This window comes from Felis catus, chromosome A3 (genome assembly GCF_018350175.1).
Source record: "Felis catus isolate Fca126 chromosome A3, F.catus_Fca126_mat1.0, whole genome shotgun sequence".
NCBI lineage: Eukaryota > Metazoa > Chordata > Mammalia > Carnivora > Felidae > Felis > Felis catus.
Genome location: NC_058370.1, coordinates 27,637,443 through 27,656,185, shown reverse-complemented (window position 1 = coordinate 27,656,185; position 18,743 = coordinate 27,637,443). Strand labels below are relative to the sequence as shown.

At 56.3% G+C, this 18,743-nt stretch overlaps 1 protein-coding gene across 8 annotated transcripts; it reads right to left on the bottom strand.

Moving 5' to 3' along the window:
- Window positions 1-762: 762 nt before the first annotated feature.
- RBCK1 (RANBP2-type and C3HC4-type zinc finger containing 1) lies at window positions 763-17,807 on the bottom strand. 8 transcript variants are annotated; one of them, XR_002741013.2, is made up of 14 exons: window positions 17,754-17,807; window positions 17,047-17,136; window positions 15,819-15,963; window positions 10,930-11,023; window positions 10,586-10,784; window positions 9,333-9,454; window positions 9,037-9,210; window positions 7,721-7,881; window positions 6,465-6,576; window positions 3,539-3,718; window positions 2,945-3,043; window positions 2,453-2,596; window positions 2,058-2,275; window positions 763-1,466 (listed from the first exon to the last, which is right to left on the bottom strand). XR_002741013.2 is itself a non-coding variant. In XM_045053780.1 (13 exons), exons 2-13 carry the CDS (start codon window positions 17,066-17,068, stop codon window positions 1,386-1,388), a joined length of 1,494 nt encoding a protein of 497 aa, XP_044909715.1. In that variant the 5' UTR covers window positions 17,069-17,136; window positions 17,356-17,543; the 3' UTR covers window positions 763-1,385. The 8 variants fall into 8 exon arrangements, 3 of the variants coding, with proteins under 3 accessions (XP_044909715.1, XP_044909714.1, XP_019682263.1); XR_002741010.2 differs by having other exon boundaries at window positions 17,639-17,776; XR_002741012.2 differs by having other exon boundaries at window positions 17,635-17,771.
- Between the last annotated feature and the right edge of the window lie 936 nt (window positions 17,808-18,743).

Sequence of the window (18,743 nt, the reverse complement as noted above, 5' to 3'; positions counted from 1 at the left end):
GGGCTTGCCTCCAGCTTCCTGCCTTTTAAGCAAGTGGCTTTGATGCCCGCCCCAGACCCTCAAGGAAGATGTGTCGCCTCCGGCAGGGGCTGTGAAGCCCATCCTCCACTTCCTGCCCATACCAGCAGCAGCTGCTCTTAGCAGCGGGCTTCCTCTTGTCTTCCCCTGCTCTGGGAGAGACAGGCTGTCCCGCAAGTCCCACAAGTCCACGGGGCCTCCTGCTGCTTCCTCGGGCAGGTGGCTCGAGTCCAAAGCCCATGGGGTTTGGTTGCAAGTCCGCCCTGGTGAGCTGGCACGGGGCTGTCTGTGGTCAGGGCCCCCGGAAATGGGCTGTCCCCTTGGGAGTAGAGGCATCTGCACTTGACCCACAGTAGGGAGCACTTGCAGCCTGCCCGTCTAGGATCCTTCACCCGCTGGCACGGAAGGTGCTGGAGGCCGGTACCTGGGCCAGCCCCGCACCCCTCCGTTTGTACTCCTGACCCTCTCTGCTTGGCTGCAGACTCTGCTCTGTGCACCCTTGCCACCCTGCAAACTGCCTGTCCAGTTGCGATTGGCCCAAGAGCATCCTGCCCCTCAAGGTGGGCACAGGGGCGCCTGGACGGAGCGAGGACCCCAATGCTCCGTCACGCCTTCGCTCCACCACTGACAGAGGCCAACCTATCAATTTCCTGCTGCAATTCCCAGATGGCTGGGGATCCCGCCTGCGTGTAGGGTCCCAGCCCACCGCCCTTTCACTCCCTCTCACGACATCATACTCATCCCTTCCTGAAAAGCCATTTTAATTAGCTTACACAGCAGCAAAGAGGGAGCCGTGGACGATGAACCCGATGGGCTGTGCTTTAGAAACCGCCAGGTCTCTCTCTGGGCTCTGAACAGGACTAGCAGCAGTTCTATAAGAGGCCCCAGGCCTCTGACCGCAAAGGCAGGGAAAAGCCGGCCCCACAACGCCGCTGGCGAAGCAGTGGGCTACACGTGTTCAGCAGACGAGGGTGGTGGAAGCGAGTGTGGACTCACACGAGGCTCTCAGAGATTCCATCCTGCAAGATCTCTGGCCAGGGCCGTGTTTAAGTCTGGGTCGGGCAGAGTTCTGAAGAGCCACAGAGAAGAGCTGAGAGGTCTGGCCAGCAAGCCCCAGAGGGAGGGCAAAGGCACTGGGGCAGATGCAGCCAGGGACAACACGCACTGGGAGGTCAGGCTGCAACATCCCTTGCAAACAAAGCCATCCACGTAGCTCAGGGGCCTTGGTCTCCACAAGGCCTCCGTCTCAGCCAAGCACAACGGGCATCTCCCAGGCCACAAATGAGAGCCAAAGCACCAGCCCTGTCCCACAGCAGCATGGGGATGGATGGGGGGCTGGGTCAGCGTGGGGACCGGACCATCCTCAGCTAGTGGCAGTTCTGACAGCTGGGGTGGCAAGGAATCCCATTCACCCGGCAACGGCAGCCCCCACTGGTGTCTCCTGGGCCCTAGAGGATGGGGAGGAGAGAAGGTCATGGCAGTGAAAACAGTGCCCCGCCCCCGGCCCGCCCCGCTGCTCTATTACACCCTCAAAGCCCTGCACACCCCCACTCCGGCCCTTCGCTCGGGCAGGGCCGCCTGCCACCAATGGCTTTCTTGGCCTCAGCTACCTGGCGGAGGCAGTCAGTTAAGATCTTTCTGGGCTCCCTCAGCACCCCTAATTACAGGGTCCCAGTCTGTGCTCCCCTAGACCCAGAGCAGGCAAGGGACGTGATGGCTGTCTGCAAATCCTGGGTGGGTCGGCACATTGGCAGCTTGAGAGACGCTCCCTCTGCCTCCGTCCGTCCCGGGGTCCACCCGGATACAACTACGAGCCCCCCACCCCAGGAACTCAGCCCTGATAAACACAGCTGCCTTTGGCGGAGCCCTTCCCTTGCATGCTTTCACTTGGTTTTGAGGACAAGCCTGCAAGACGCCTGCCATCATCTCCATTTCACAGATGAAGAAACCGAGGCTCAGAACAGCCTAACCACACAGCCGGCGTGCACCAGAGCCGGGGACCCGCTCTGCCTCTGAGCCCAGACTGAATCCTCACTCACTGCCCTCTAGGGTGCGGTCAGCAAACTTTTTCTGCAAAGTGCCGCTTCCATCAGGTGTCTGGGGCCATCGGGTCTCGGCCTTTGTAGTGCAAAAGCGGCCACGGACGGTACACAACGAATGCACGTGGCTGTGCTCCCAGAACACGCTGCTTGTGGACGTGAAACTCGCGTCTCGCATCATTTTCACGTGTCACACCAAACAACTTCTTTTCTCGATACTTTTCAACCGTGTAAAAAATGTAAAAACCGTCCTCACTTTACAAACTGGACGGATCCAGGCAGGGAGTTGGATTTGGCCCAGGGGCTGTTCCCCACTCTGGGGGGGGAGGCGCCCGGGCGCCTCCCCGTCATGCTCCCCAGCCTCCGCTTCCCCCCTGCGCGCCCCCAAGACTCACCCCAGGCCCCCAGCGCGGGCCCTTGGTGACCCAGCAGATTTCGGTGTGGCAGACGGTGCAGCGGATCCAGTCACAGCCGTCCTTCTTCTGCACCACGATGCGGCACTGTGGGCAGTGCATGGCCTCGCCCTGCTGCAGCATGGACTGGGGCACGGCAGGTGCCAGCCTTCAGCCGGGCTGGGGCGGCTGCCGGCCGGAGCCCTCCCTGACCCCTGGCCCACCGCAGGGACAAACCGGCTGGCCCTCTGGGGGTGTGGGGTCACTCTCCTACGCTCTTCTGCCTTTTGTAGACGTGCTCCCCGCTGCTCACCCCCTGACCGCTTGTCCTAACCAGTCCCACTTCTGGATGGCAGTGACGCCAGAAAGGGGTCGGAGCCTCTGTCCAGGGCTGTATGAACCACAGCCCTTTCTGAGAACTGAGAAGCCCCCAACCCGCGGACCGAACCCTCCCAGAACCCGAATCCCCAGGCCTCAGCCTTGACCCTGCCTCACCCTGAGCATCTCTGTTGTCTGCCTGGCGGCCACATCGTTCTGGGCCCGCAGGGCCAGGTCGTCCTGGTACTCCTTGCAGTTCATCTGCTCGTGGATGGCCTGTGGCGGGCGAGGGGCTCGATGTGAGAAGGCTCCAGACCAGTCTGGAGAGACCAGAGACGGGCATCGTCTCGTCTGGTCTCGAGACCAGTCTCGTTAAGGGGTCAACCACTGAGACGATGAGGGCGGGGAGCGGCCTGAGGTCAGGGTCCGGCAAGACTCAGTCTGGGTTTGGGGTCCGGGCTCAATTCAGGACAGGGGTTGAGCATCAGTCTGGGGCCAGGGGCGGGTTGGCGTGTGACTAGGAGGCCAGGGTCAGGGCTCAGTTTCGGGCCGAGGCTCAGGCTAGGCGGAGGTTCCACCGAGAGCCAGGGCTCGGTCCAAGGGTTAGGCTCAGTTTGGGGCCCGGACCAGGCCCCGCCATCGACATGCGGCTGTCCGTGGTGAAACGACCAGGCTGGGGTCACAGCTCCCTTCCCAGGAGAACAAGCACCGAGGTGCAGTGAGCTCCTGGCAGGACTAGGGTGACTGGACAGCGTGGGCCCCTGTCCCCACCTTACACAGCAGGCAGTTGACGTGGAAGCACACTGGGCAGGTAAACTCGTTGACATCATCCTCAAAGAAGCACCATCCCTTACAGTCCGGGGTCTTGCAGTGGTAGCTGAAGGCACTGCGGTTTTCCGCGATGGAGACGCCCAGGTCCAGAAATCGCTGGTAATCCTCGGGGGGCAGCAGCTGCCGAGAGGCCACAACCTTGTTTGCTCGGGGTTCAGAACAGCTGACGAGGGCCCTCCCAGCCACCAAATATCCTCCAGGAAGCCCTCGACCCATGAAGTCCAACCCAGCCCTGCTCAGTGTTTAAAAACTCCATTCAAGGGGCACCTGGGTGGCTCAGTTGGTTAAACACCCAATTTTGGCTCGGGTCATGATCTCACGGTTCGTGGGTTTGAGCCCTGCATCGGGCTCTGTGCTAACAGCTCAGAGCCTGGAGCCTGCTTCGGATTCTGTGTCTCCCTCTCTCTCTCTCTGCCCTTCCCCTGCTGGCACTCTGTCTCTTTCTCTCTCTCAAAAATAAAAGCATTAAAAAAAAATTTTTTTTTTAAATAAAAACTCTCACTCAAAAAGTGGATTAGAAGTTCTGGAGATGGACAGTGGTGATAGGTGCACAATGTGAGTGTACTTAATGCCACAGACCTGTACACTTAACATGGTAAAAATGGGGGGAAAAAAAGAAAAGAAAAACGGTAAAAATGGGAAATTCTGTTATGTATATTCTACAATTTAAAAAAAAAAAAGGAAAAGTGAACAAAAATAATAACCAGCAATGCTGGCGAAGATGTGGTTAAACTAGTATCCTGGTATATGACACTGGGAGACAGCCGTGTGGCAATTATGTTTCAACGAAACTTCTCTGACCCTTTAGGACTCACTCCCCATCTACAGGTTCATCCCAAGAAAATAATGTACAAGAAGAGACACCATTCAAAAAGTTCTTGAAGCATTCATTACAAACTGAGAAACTGGAATTATTAAGAGAAGAGATATAAGCAGGATACATGCCATAGAGATTTATAATAATCCTCAGAAAAGTTCTATAGCAACATAGCAAAAGGTGTATCTATGCAGGTCACAAGTAAAAATCATGCCTACGTTCCCCATGTTGATTGCGGGCTGGTTACGAGAGTTACATCTGTCAAAATTCACCCAACTGCGTGCTTACAATGGGTGCTTTTTATTGCCTGCAAAGTTCACCTTAGTAAAGCTGATTTGAAAAGGAATAAAATCATGTCTGCCCACAGACACCCAGGGAAACGGAAAAAATGTATCCGGGGATTTTCTGCGATGCGGGGGCTGTGGGTGACTTTTCTCTTTGATTTCTGTTCCGGTTCTACGTGGTTTAGGCATGTTTTTTGTAAAGATAAACTCCACTGCGTCACCCTGCTGATGTCTGCCCCTTTCTCCCTTTGCCACACCTGAGCATTCTGAGTCTTGGGTCAACTCCCAAGGCCTCTGGGGAAGCACGGGGCCCTGCGGCCCCCTGGAAGGAGCTCTGGCCCCATCACAATGCCCTTGGCAGGGGTGGACCTCAAGGGAAAAACCCCTGGATGACGACGATGGGTGCCGGGACATCTGGAAGGACTCTATGTCTGGGGGCCTTTCCAGGCCCGAGAAGGCCTCAGCAACCACCCAGAGCCACCCTTCCCCGGTGCCCCACAGACAACAGATAAAAACGAGGCTGTTCTTGGATGTGGGGAGAAATTCCCCAAGTTCTACCCTTTCTGCCTCCCCTTTTGGAGCAGAGGTAGACCCCTTGGGCTCCAGGAAATACTTGGTGCAGTCAGGGACGTTCTCGGAAGCAGGATCCTAAGGGAGAGCCAGGAGGTACAGAGGTCTCGCGGATGGGCCTGTTTGGGGGGGGGGGTCTCCCATTTGGACCTCAGCCACTTTGACCCTGCCTCCATGTTTTGGTCTGGGAACCCCAAGATGCCCAATTCTGAGAAGGCCAGTCCCGAGCAGTTTAAAAACCACGAATCAGGCCCAGCAGTCGATTTTCCAGGTGGGGAAATGAAGACTCCAAGAAGGGTGGGATCTTGATGATAATCATAATAGTAACAGCGAACACACTCGTGCAGACGTGTGCCACACCGGAATGGATTGCTGGAGAGAGGGCCCCGATTTATTCGTGTCTCCCTGACTCCACACCCTTGGATGGTGCCCTCGCGGGGACTATGGGCTCGAGCATGCTCACTGGGATGGCAGCAAGTAAAAAGAGCAGACGCGTGGCAAGGACTCTTGCACTGGAGCTCCCTGCTGGCTGCTCCGGGACCCTGGAGGCCACCAGCCCGGGAGCAGGCCTTGGCCAGCCTGCCGGTGGGTGACAGAGCACAGCGGAAACAGGCCCAGCCGCCCCGCCATTGCAAATAAGGCCATCATAAATCAGCCCGTGACAGCTGATCCACCGGCTAAACCCACATGGGACCAGCCAGGCCCAGCTGGAGCTAGAAGAATCATCTGGCTAAGTCCAACCGCGATGACTCACTTGCAGATTCGTGAACTAAATAAACAGTGGTTGTTTGAAGACACTACGTCTGGGATAACTTGTCAAGCGGCAAAAGCAAACGGATGCGAGGGCTCACCCATTACTCTGAAGTCTTTTACACACACACTCTATTCTTCGCAACCTTCGAAGAAGCTAACTGCGACCCTAGCTGAGATGAGAAAACCAAGGCACGGGGTGAGGATCTGACCGGAGGTCACCCAGGCCAATGGCCCCAGAATTTCCCCATTCTTAATGGCTCTGCTGTCTTTCCTTCCCAAGAGTGCTTTCTTTACCGCCTACTTCCCCCAAGTCCCGTCCTGTTCACTGCTTGGCCCTCGGCAGCCCACACAGAAGGCTCCGGGTAAATGTGTGCTGAGACCGGTGCCCCCAACCCCATCCCCACCTGCCAGCTCAGGGTGCGCCCTCCGCCCCTGGCCTTACCGCCCGGATCTCCCTCTCCAGAAGCTTGCCCGAGCACGAGTACGTGTTGTCAATGAAGGGGCAGGAGACCTCGGCCTCCTGGCTGTTGCGGATGGTGCCCTGCAGACACTCCCTGGAGGGGGTGAAGGGCGGGAGGGGGAGGTTAGGGTCATCTGAACCCCATCCACCTGGATTCCACCCCTCACGTAGTGAGGCCTGACCCCAGGTGGGCTTCTCTTCAATTCCCCTCTTCCTTCACATCCCTCCCATAAACCCATCTCCAAAGCGTCCACTTCTGTGCACCCCACAGCCACCCCCCACTGTTCTGGTCCAGGCCCCCATCACTCCCTGCCTGGAGCAGAGCAGAAGCATCCTTCCCGGGATCCCTGGGCCCACCTCGCCCTCCGACACCATTCCCAACACACTGGCCTCACAGTCCCCAGCAGCCCCCCATCCGGATCCGCCCAGAACAAACCTGCTCGCCTCACTATGGCTCACAAGAGCCCTGAGGACTTGCCCTCTCTAACTAATCTCTCGGTCCATCTCTGCTCCAGCCACACTGACGCCTGCTTGGCCACAGACAGGCCAGGCACACCGCTGCAGCAGACCCTCGGGTCTCTGCTCAAATGCTATCCCCTTAGGGGCTCTCCTGACCCGCTCCTGGAGCAGGGCCCCTGTTCTTTGATCAGAATCCACTAATCACAATCCGCTGGTGCTTAGCATTTGACACAATTTACAATTCCATCAGCGATTATTCGATTAATATCAGACTCTCTCCACCGGAAGGTAAGCTCCAAGGAGGCAGGAACTGAGCTTCTTTGTTCCCTCCTGGATCCCCAGGCCTGGCACAGTCCCTGGCACCCAGGGGCCGTGCGAATGTCCGCTGTGGTGAAGGCGGACATGGTCTGCACAGCCCAGGACCGGTGGCCTGGCGGAGCCTCAGAGAAGGACGGTCTGCCCACCAGCCAGGCGGAGAGCGGGGCTGGCTCAGTCTGCCGGCGCTAGGGCCTCAGGGCCCTTGGCTGGGCCTGCCGCAGAGAGCGGCAAAGGGCGCAGGCTCTGGAACCAGAATGCCTGAGCAGTGTGGCCTTGAGCAAGCGGCTGGCCTCCGAACCTCACATTCCCCCTCTGCAAAATGGGGAGACAGCGCCTACCTCGCAGGTTTTTGTGAGCGTCCAATGAGATGTAAGCGCACAGGCCCCACCCACTCTCAGCCCTCCGGTAATCGGCGGCTGCAACAAACGCGGCGTTGCTGGGGGTGGGGTTGGGGGCCGCACCTGCAGAAGGCGTGCAGACACTCACGCAGCACCACGGCATCGCCGGGCGCCAGCACCAAGTAGCACACGGGGCACTCGGTGGGCTCGGTGTTCAGCACCAGGCTCCTCTGATCCAGCTGGACGTGTTGCAGGTAGTTTCCCTCCTGCTGCTGCTGCTTCCGCTGGGCACACGGGGCGGGGCCGCGGGGCGGGTCAGGGTCTCGGGGGAGGGTCAGACCAGGAAGGGGGCAGGACCAGGGGGCCAGGTCAGACCCCGGAGGCGGGGCAAAGCTGGGGGAGAGTCAGGATCCCTGGGTGGGGGTGGAGGTGGCCTGGCAGTGGGCGGGAGACGAGATGATGGGAAGGATGGGGCCAGGGCAGGAGGGGAGGCGGGGAAGCCAATGACAGGAGGCGGGCCAGGCAGAGGCAGGTTGGAGCTGCAACCAGGGGTCAAGGCACGCGAGGGAGTGATGGCAATAGTGAAGGGAAGGAGCTAGGGTCTGAGGGGGTAGTCTGGGGGTCTTAAGAGGGTTCACATCCCCGCCCAGAAGCAGGGCGGGGGGTGGTGGAGTCGGAGCCCGTCAAGGTCACAGAGTGGGTCAGGGGTATGGGGGTGGGGATAAAGCTAGAGAGCAAAGCAAGACCGGAGAGAGGACGGGGTCTGGGCCAAGGCTGTAGGTAAGACCACGAATGAGGTCATGGCTGGGGTGGGGCAAGGGCAGCACTGGGTCCGAGGAGAAAGCAGGTGGGGGGCATCCAATCAGAATGGGGGACACTCAGGGTCTGGCATCTGTGTAATCAGGGCTTGTGTCAGGATCGGGGGGCATAACTACGGAAGGGGCAGGACAGAGGGCGGGGCCAATCTTACAGGGAGCAGTGAAGGGCCCGGTCCAGGCTCCTAGGAAGTCAGGGGTGAACCCCAACAGGGAGGGAGGGGGTCGGGAGTAGCAGGGTCCAGGGTGAGGTCATGTCTAAGTGGAGCAGTAACTATCACAGGTGGATAAGGGGAAGGTGGATACGAGCGTGGTCGGAAAGAGGGTGCGGGAGTCACAGCCTGGGGCAGTCGTGTGCACAGTGGGTGTGTGTCAAAGCTAGGGGCGGAGCCACAGCCGAAGTGGGGGCGGGGCATGTGATCACAGCCTGGGAGCAGGGTCTCAGCACTTAAGACCTCCAGGAGAGGGCGGGCCACAGTCAAGTGCGGGGTCAACAGCAGCGGGGGGGTCAGGAGGGGGCAAGGCAGCCACGGGGTTGGAGCGGCAATGCGGAGGTGCCTCCCGTCCCACCGTACGCCTCCCCGCCCGGTCCACAGGTGTTTGGTCCGAGGCCGCCGCGCCCACCTGCTGGTACTGGCGCAGCGCCTCCTCCTCGCCCGCCAGGCGCGCTCTCTCCTCCTCGTCCGGCTGGTACGAGGCGGGAACCTGGTAGGCCTCAGGCCGCGCCCGGCAGCACATCTCGCAGCCAGGCCTCGTGGGCTTGTTAATGAAGGTGCAGCCGGGGCACTGCCAGCCCACCTGGGGGCAGAGTCGGAGGGTGTGGGGCTGAGCACGGCGCGGGGAGGGGTCCGGGAGCGTGGAGGCGGAGTCGGGGGCGGGGCGCGCGGTCAAGGGCGCGCGCGGAGGGGGGGGCGGCTTACCGGCGGGGGTTCGGGAGCGGCTTCGGGCTGGCCCCGCCCCGGCTCCTGGGGGGCTCCGGACTTGGTGGGGGCTGGCTCCAGGGGGCCCCGGGGCTGAAGCGTGAGGTCCTTGAAGCCCAGATCTAGGGAGGAGGATTTAGGGCGTGGCAGATCCACGCAGCCCACTTGGCGCACATTCTGTGGCGGCCGCGCGCCCCGCACAGCTCCGCTCCTCGGTCCTCTCCCTCCTCCCTGGGGGAGTCTCCGGCTCGGTTCGTCAGGTGAGCCCAGCCCTGGCTGAGTGTCGGGCTCCCACAAAGTCAGAGTCCCTCCTCCACCCGTGAATGCTCCCGCGTGCTCCCGGCTTAAAACCCCGCCGCCTAAAGACAGGCCTCCTATGCTCAAGTTATGCACCTAGAGGGACAAACACTTCAGTCCTGCTCCTGCCAAATCCAAAAGAAAAAAAAAAACAAAAACACCAAAAAACTGGCTGGAGTCTTCAAGTATCAGGACAGTCACAGGAAGACTAGGGCACCAAAGACTGAAAGACCCTGGGAGACACGACGCCATGGCCAGGTCTCCTGCTATAAAGGACATTAGTGAGACAACTGGTCAAATCTGGGTAACATGTGTGGATTAGATAACAGTACTTTATCATTGTTGGTTTCCTAAATTTGGTAGCTGTATGTGGTAATGTAAGAAAATGACCCTATTTTAAAGAAAATGCACACTGAAATTTTTAGGGGAGAGGGATGCATCATGTCTGCACTTCAGAACCGTTCAGAAAACAGAAGTATTTATGCATATAAAAACAGTTGTGTATAGAGAATGATAAAGCAAAGCAGTTGTGGTGAAATGTTAATATTTGGGGGAATACACGCAAAAGGTCCTTGGAAATTTGTTATGCAATTCTTTGTACAACTCTGCACCTTTTCTGTATGTCTGAACTATTTCCAGATAAAAATTTTAAAAATTGAGAATAAATGCTATTATTATCATGGTATCCAATTTACAGATTTAGAAACTGAGGAGTGGAGACAGGAAGGGACTGGCCCAAGGTCACACAGCTGATAAATGCTGGGGCGGGGGGTTGGACTCAGCCCCTCTCCCCCAGACCACCGGCTCCAGAAATGGCTCCCTCCGAGGGGGTGTCCTTTGTGCACTATGGATAAGGTCCTCCTGGTGAGAGTTCCTGACCAAAAGTCCACGGACTCTGCTCCCTCTTGCCCTGTGACCTCAGATGAGTCCCGTGCCACTCAGAGGCAGAGTCTCACCTTCCAGCATCCGCAACTGCCTCTCCCGCTGCAGCTCCTGGGGGTTAAGTGAGGTGTTGCAGGCTGACAGCAGGTAGAGGTAGGCGCTGTCCCCATTCCGCCGCACCCCATGGGAGTGCAGGGTTTCCTGGTCCCGGGCCAGCCGCTGCCCAATGACCCACTGCTGTAGGACGGGTGGAAAGCCGTAGTCCAGGAATACCTGGCGGGGACACGGAGAGAGGGAGAGGGGAAAGGGAGGACCAGAGTAAAGAGAAGTGGACGTAAAATGGGAAGCGTCTGCCCTGATGTTTCCCTTTCGTGTACCCCCTCCACTTCCGCCTGCACCCCCCCCCCTCCCAACTCACCATGTCCTTGAGGGAAGCCACTGTCATGTCCGGACGCACTGTGAGCCAGATGGTGACTGTGTGCATCTGAGCATCCTCCACACTCACCCACAGCCTGCGGAGAAGGTCACAGGTCGAACCTCAGCCACCAGCTGCTGGCACGTACCTGTCTGCACGCTTGTGCACGCAGCTGCGCGTGTACATATACACGCGCACACGCCCACAGACGCCCAGTCTGGGTTAGGGGGCCTTTCCTGGATTCCCGCAGCCCTGTGCTTCCTCCTGAATCAGAACCCGCTGCTTAAACCCCTGCGGTGGCTCCACGCTCTTCTGAGAATCCAATCTGGACTCACTGCGGCACACGAGGGCCTCCGTGATCCGGGCCCCTCCCTACTCTCCAGCCTCCTGTCATTCCCTCCTTTGCTCTTTAGCCAAACCACCAATCGTTGTTATTTACTATAAGCCACGATGCTTCAAAGCACTAAATATGCTTCTTTTTAAAAATTTTTTTAAACATTTATTTATTATTGAGAGACAGAGCATGAGCAGGGGAGGGGCAGAGAGAGAGGGAGACACAGAATCCGAAGCAGGCTCCGGGCTCTGAGCTGTCAGCACAGAACCCGATGCGGGGCTTGAACGCACAAACCGCGAGATCGTGACCTGAGTCGAAGTCGGACGCTTAACCGACTGAGCCACCCAGGCGCCCCAGCACTTAGTATGTTTTAGCCTGTTTAATCCTCTCCACAAACCCAGGAGGCAGATACTGTTGTCACTGCTGTTTTACAGATAAAAACACGAGTCACGGACAGGTTACGCTGAGGCTACCAAGTAACGCTGAGACTGTGAGAGGCAGGACTTCAACCCAGTGTTATTCCAGAGAAACACCAGCTTTCTCAAGGAAGGACCCTTCAACATTTCTGGAAGATCAAAAGCATGAAAGGGAAGGGCTACGATGAAAAAAACCAGGACTGGATCCCAAAGGACACAGACACATCAGAGCACAGAACAAGAACAGCAAGAAATAATCAGTAAATGAGGACGAGTTCCTGGAAATGTACAAAGTGACTCCGGACTAACCTAACCTTTAGATCCAACTACAAGTTCACAAGAAAAACTGGAGATACTTAAATGACACCCCGAGGTGGCAGTTAATAAATCCAGCATGTGGGGGAATTCTGGAGGTCCAAGACCAAGGTTCTTAAATTAATGGCATAAAAATAAAGAGGAGGAATTAAAAAGACAAGATTAAGAAAGGATACATGTCGGGGCTCCTGGGTGGCTCAGTCGGTTGAGCGTCCAACTCCGGCTCAGGTCATGGTCTCGCAGTTCATGAGTTCAAGCCCCGCATCGGGCTCTGTGCTAACAAACAGCTCAGAGCCTGGAGCCTGCTTCGGATTCTGTGTCTCCCTCTCTCTCTCCCCCTCCCCTGCTCATGCTCTGTCTCTCAAAAATAAATAAATGTTTAAAAAAAGAAGAAAGAAAGAAAGAAAGGATCCGTGTAGATCTTCTCTGGCTCCTAATTGGAATAACCCAACTATAAAAACTGTCAATGAGATAATCAGGGAAATTATACTATAAACTGTATTAGGGGAGTTTAAGGGATTACTCTTAATTTTTTAGATGTGATAATGGTATTGAGGTTAATAAGCAAGTCATAGGGAGGTAATGTACAGGCATGGTGACTATCGTTAACATTTCTGCCTCATGTATCTGAATACTGCAGGCAATAAATCCTAAAAGCTCTCATTGCAAAAAAATAATAATAATAAGGGCGGCTGGCTGGCTCAGTTGGTAGAGCATGTGACTCTCGATCCCAGGGTGGTGAGTTCAAACCCCATGTGGGGTATAGAGAATACTTAAAAAAATAATACGTAAGTATGTGAGGCAATGGATGTTAAATTGCTGTGTTCATCACTGCACAATTACATACATGTACCAAGTCATTATGTTGTGCATCTAAACTGGTTCTGAGACTCGATTTCCAACGTGTGGATGGGAAGAGGGAGGCTCCTGCAATTCTCAGGCACCAGCAGGGCGTCCTCCATTTCAACTCAATTCTGACCCGATCTACCCAGAAACAGCAGCAGTGTCCGCAGCTTGAGGGCTCAGTCCTACGAGACCGCCCCCTCTCAAATGGCAGTCGTAAGCCGGTACTGCGTCATCGGATACAGAATCGGGAGTTCCAACAGCCCACTCCTGGGATTCCATTAATTTGCTAGAGCAGTTCACGGAACCCAAACATTTTGCTTACGAGACCACTGGTTTGTTATGGAAGGACATAATTCGGGGACAGCCCGATGGAAGAATCTGGAAGAGATGCACAGTGCGAGGCACACCATCCGGGAAACGGTGGTAGCTTCCCTGCCCTCTGGAGTGCTCTAGCGTCCCCAGATCTCCACGTGTTCACCAACCCAGAAGCTCTCTGAACCCCGCCCTTTTCAATTTTTATGAAAATCTCATTACATAGGCGTGACTGATGAGACCACTGCCACTGGGGACCGATTCTACCTCCAGTCCCCGTCCCCTCCCAGGAGGTCAGGGGGATGGGACTGAACACTCCAACCCTCTAATCACACTGGCTGGTTTCTCTGGTGAGCAGCGGCCCCCATCCTTAGGTGATCTAGGGAGGTTCCAAAGGTCACCTCATTTGCACAACAAAAGGCACCTTTACCACTCGAAAAAACGTGAGAAGTTCCAAGGAGCTCTGTGCCAGGAAAGGACAAAGACCAAGAAAATATTCCTTATTTTAAATCACAAGATCACAACACCTGAAACTAATACAAGGTCCTGTGTCCATTACAGCTCGGTAAAACTCAAAAAGAAGATTGGGCACGAATGTTCACAGCATCATTATTCACGTTAGCCCCCAAGCGGGAAAACCCCAAATGTCCAGCAAATGATTAATAGAGAAAATGTGGTATATTCGTACCATACATTATCATCGAGCAACAGAAAGGAATAAAGTTCTGATACGCGCCACCACACGGATGGATCGAGAAAACAGGATGCTAAGAGAAAGGAGCCGGACACAAGAGGCCACATGCGGTATGATTCCATTTCTGCGAAATGTCCAGACGAGGCAAGTCCCTGGAGATAAGGCTGGGGTTGGGGAAAGGGAGGGAGATGAGCAGAGACTACAAATAAAAGCACGGACCGGGGGGTCCTTTATAAGGCGAGAGAAAGTTACTAGGCAGCAATGAAAAAGCGGGGGGGGGGGGGGGGGGGGGGGGGGGGGGGGGCGGCGGGAAGATAAGCACCACGATTCACTGAGTGAGTGACACGTGCCAGGCATTGTGCTAAGCATTCCGAGAGCAATTCGGTCTCCTGGGGAAAGATGACCAGCCTCCGTTCTCCCTTGCCTCTACTTGCTAACAGAAACCCTGAGTTCTAGTTGGATGCCTGGTCGTGTTTCGCAGCCTCCCTTCAAGCCGAGCGTGGCTGTGAGAATACCTTCCGGTCCGCAGGAACTGCGTGGAAGAAGTGTGTGCAACTCTCTGAGCTGTGCCCTCAAGGGTGGGAGCGGGGGTCCCTCTTCCCTTCTGCAGAGGCCGCTTTTGGCCAACAGGCTTGAACGGCAACTTGAGTTAAGACAGACAGAAGGGGCCACAGCGACCATCACCGCACTGAATGCAAACAGGCTCATTAAGCGACCCACCTCGAAATATCCCTAAGCCCCCGCTGACAAAGGGGCCACTCACACCAGGCACAGTGGCCAAAAAAGGGGAAACTCCAAACGTCCCCATATTCTCTCATTCTCCCCTGTAGCTCTAGCCCCCCACAGACAGTCCCTGCTTTGCTGTCCTGCCCACCGCTCCCTGGTGGTGTCTTCAATACAGTTCTATCTCTTTTGTTCTGCGCCTGCACAGCCAGCTTCTACCCAATTGGGTCGCCCCACATTTGGGGGCCCCCATCTGGCTGGGAGACACCACACCTTCCTCCCTACCGGCAAGAATGCTGATGGGATGGCCGGAGCTGGAACAGCCATTTTAGACCATGAAGCGAACCGCAGAATGGAGCCCATGAAGCGAACCGCAGAATGGAGCCCATGAATGGCAGAGCAACAAGACAGAAGCCTGAGTCTCCGGGGACCTACAGGAAGCACAGCCCCCACGTACAGACTGCCTGCCATCAAATTTATTTATGCCACCGTTACTATGTTTTTTCTGTTATATGAGGACTAACATTCTATATGTGTTGGGTTTTTTTTTTAATGTTTATTTATTTTTGGAAAAAGAGAGAGAGACAGAGCACAAGCAGGGGAAGGGCAGAGAGAGAGGGAGACACAGAATACCCAGCAGGCTCCAGGCTCTGAGCTGTCAGCACAGAGCCCGATGTGCGGCTTGAACTCACAAACCACGAGATCGTGACCTGAGCCGAAGTCAGACACTTAACCAACTGAGCCACCCGGGCGCCCCGAGGACTAACATTCTAATACACCTTCTAACAATCCTATGAGATGGCTTACTATTATTGCCTCATTTTTAAAATCAAAAAACCTCTGAAAATTCTGAGAGGTGAAGTGACTTGCTATAGATCTCACAGTGGATGACAGACAGAGCTCGGGTTTGAAGCTAGGTCTCCTGACACCAGAACCTGCCATTAAGAATAACTGGCGAGAGGGGCGCCTGGGTGGCTCAGTCGGTTGAGCCTCCGACTTCGGCTCAGGTCATGATCTCGCGGTCCGTGAGTTCAAGCCCCGCGCTGGGCTCTGTGGTGACAGCTCGGAGCCTGGAGCCTGCTTCGGATACCGTGTCTCCGTCTCTCTCTGCCCCTCCCCCGCTCATGCTCTGTCTCTCAAAGATGAATAAACATTAAAAAATTTTTTAAAAGGAGAATAACCGGCAAGAATATACTGCGGCCCACTGGGTTTCAGGAAGCCCTAAGACTTAGGCCAGTCGTGCCCTCCTCACCTGATGTCCTGTGTTGGGGAGACCTCAGGCTTCAGTTGCACACTCAGGGGCACCCGTTGCTCTGCCAGCCAGATGGCACACTGCACTGCCACGTGTTCATCTCCGCCTGCCACTGCTCGGGTGAGTCTCAGGGCCATCTCCTCGGCTGAAATCCAGTACAATGGAAGCAGGTTAGCACACGGTTTATCTTCCAGGAGCTGGGGGAGAGGGAGGCGGTGGTCCCTTGCACCTACTGCTTCCTCTGTCTCCCTGGTGAACTCCTACATATCCTTCAGCACCCAGCTTAAAAATCCCTTTCTCTGATACTCCCCATTCCCCCTCCCTGTTCATTTAGTTCTATTTGTCCTTCAGACTCCCAGGCCCCCAAACTTCCATTCATTTATGTGGCAAGGATTTACTGAGCTCCTACTGTGTACCAGCCGCTGTCCCAGAAACTGGGATTCGGCAGTGAATAAGATAAATGGGTCCCTGTGCTGACGGGACCTCCCGGCCCAGCAAGGAGATAGACAACAGAAAAAAATTCAGGTTGTGATCCACGCTGGCAAGGAAATAAACAGCATAAGGAGATCAGGGAAGGCCTCTAGGAGGAGGGGACACTGAAGCTGAGACCAGGAAAAGCTAGCTGTGTCCAAACCCAGTTAGGGAAGAGTATTCCAGGTGGAGAGAAAGGTCAGGGCAAAGGTCTTGAGCCAGAAATGATTGGATGGGAACAGAAAGAAGCCAGTGGGGCTCCATCAGAATGACCAAGGGGGTGAGTGGGGTAAGACTGTGAGGTCAGTGAAGCCAGAAGGGAACTGTGGGCTAACCGAGGGCTCTGGCCTAAGAACACAGAGGGACACGGGGTAGGTTTTGAGCAGGGTGATGACATGACCTGACATGTTCTACAATGCTGGGGGGAGGGGGCAAGAGGGGGCGCAAGGACCCCTGGTATTTAGGTCAACTGAGATCTGTCTCCTGCACCAGCCTGAGAGATCTCCTGTGTTCTCTGGGAGCTCTCCACCCCCATCACAACACAGTGCTGGCTCGTGGTGGCCTCAGGGACACGCCATAGTTGAAGGACCAGCCCCTAGAAGCAACCAGGCGCCAAAGAAGGAAACTGAGGGGCAGGTGGATAGAGGGAGGGTGCGGTTAAAGCCACCTCTCCCACCCTTCAGGGCAGGGGAGGCCAGGTCCTGCCGGGGCCCACCGCCTAAAGGAAGTTTCCCAGCCGCTTCCAGGCTGTGCCCACCTTTCTTGGTCTTCTCGTCCATCTGGCGTGGTTGCGCCCATGCCCCCAGGCGGGGGCAGCAGCTCCGGAGAAATGCTATCCCTGGGTCACCTGGGAGAGGGCGGATGACCACAAGTAACTCAGTCCCGGCCGCTGGCCTCCGGCCCGGCCCGAACCCTCTTTATGCCTTGGTGTCCCCGGATGGAATCGGGTAACATCACAAGCACCGGAGACCGGGTATGGGAACGGGCTGGGACCCTGCGTGGGAGGTGAAAGGGCAAAGGGCACCGAGCCAAGCCCACAATGGGCGACAGAGGAAGCGGGACAGACCTGGTGCAGGGATGAGGGTGATGCCGCACAGCCGGGCGCTGTTAGTCCCTGGGGAGGGCCCTCCCCCCAACTTCTCGCTTCTGGGAACACCCCTGGCGCCGGGGATTGCAGCCACACTCCCTCCCCTGCGGGGCGGCCCCAGACAGTCGGGAGGGGAGGGGAGCAGCTACAGCGAAAGGGAAAGTGAAAGTGGAGGCCCCGGAAGTGGGGCAGCAGACTGTCGGGACATCCGGACACCCTCCCCCTCAACCGCCCGGCACACCCGGCGGCGACTGGCACCTACGCAGTCCCCGGCGGCGCCCGTCCTGCGCCGGGGTCGCGGTGGTCCGTGGTGCTCAAGGACCTTGACCGGGGTGACCCCTGTTGGGCTGATCCGGGACTCCCCGACCTTCACTCACCCGGCAGGCCGCGCCCGCGCCGCCACGGGAAGGGGCGGGGGGCGGGTCTGGAGGGGAGGGGCGGGGCAGTGGCCGCCGGGGGCGGGGATTGGACGGTATGGGGGCGGGGCTCAGCCCTGTATACTCACCGGCACCCAGGAGGGTCAGCCCCATCCTCAGCTCCGTTTGCGAAACACAAACCGAGGCTCTATCCGCATTAGGCTCCTTGCTTCTCCTTTTGGCCCCAACAGGGCCCCAGCCTGCTGCCAGACAGTCCCTAGAGTGTAAATCAAACCGCGTCACTCCTCAAAACACTCCCGGTTCTTCCCAACACTCTCATAGCAAAGTAAAAACCGAGATCCTCTCCACAGCTGCAAACTGCCTCCCCTCCTCTTACTACTTTAAGCCTAAAAAATAAAACAGCCAGTTATTTTCCAAAAAAAAAAAAAAGGGGGGGGGGTATTCAGGAATAGCCAAGAGTTGCAGTTTGGGACATTCAAGCTGTGAAAAACCATGGGCAAATCTAACAACGCATAGAAACATTACTGAGATGGAGGGAATTGGGAGGCATGTTTTGAGCCAAAGTCCATTGGAGAAAAGCAAGAGTTCAGGGTGATGACACTTTCTCATTGGCTGAGTTACAGAGGTAGTGAATTTCTTGTGGGAGATCCAATGCACATCTTTTCCCTGTTGGGCTTGTGGTTGAGTCTTTCCTGTTGAGGACTCTGTTGGGGTATGTAATTGACAATTCTTCCCGTAATAGACCTCCGCAGTGGTACCTGTCAGAGCTCCCCTTCCTGGATTCCCCACTCCATTTCCGGGAGGAATGTTCAACGCATGGCTCACTCCACTCAAACCCACTGGCCTCCTAGGTCCTGGAATAAGGCAGTCACACTCCACCTCGGGATCTTTGCATGTGCCATAACCCCAGTATCGTCATGGCTTGCTCTCTCCCTTTAGTTTAGTCGTTACCCAAAACTCTTCCCTGTTCACTCTATCTGAAATTTCATA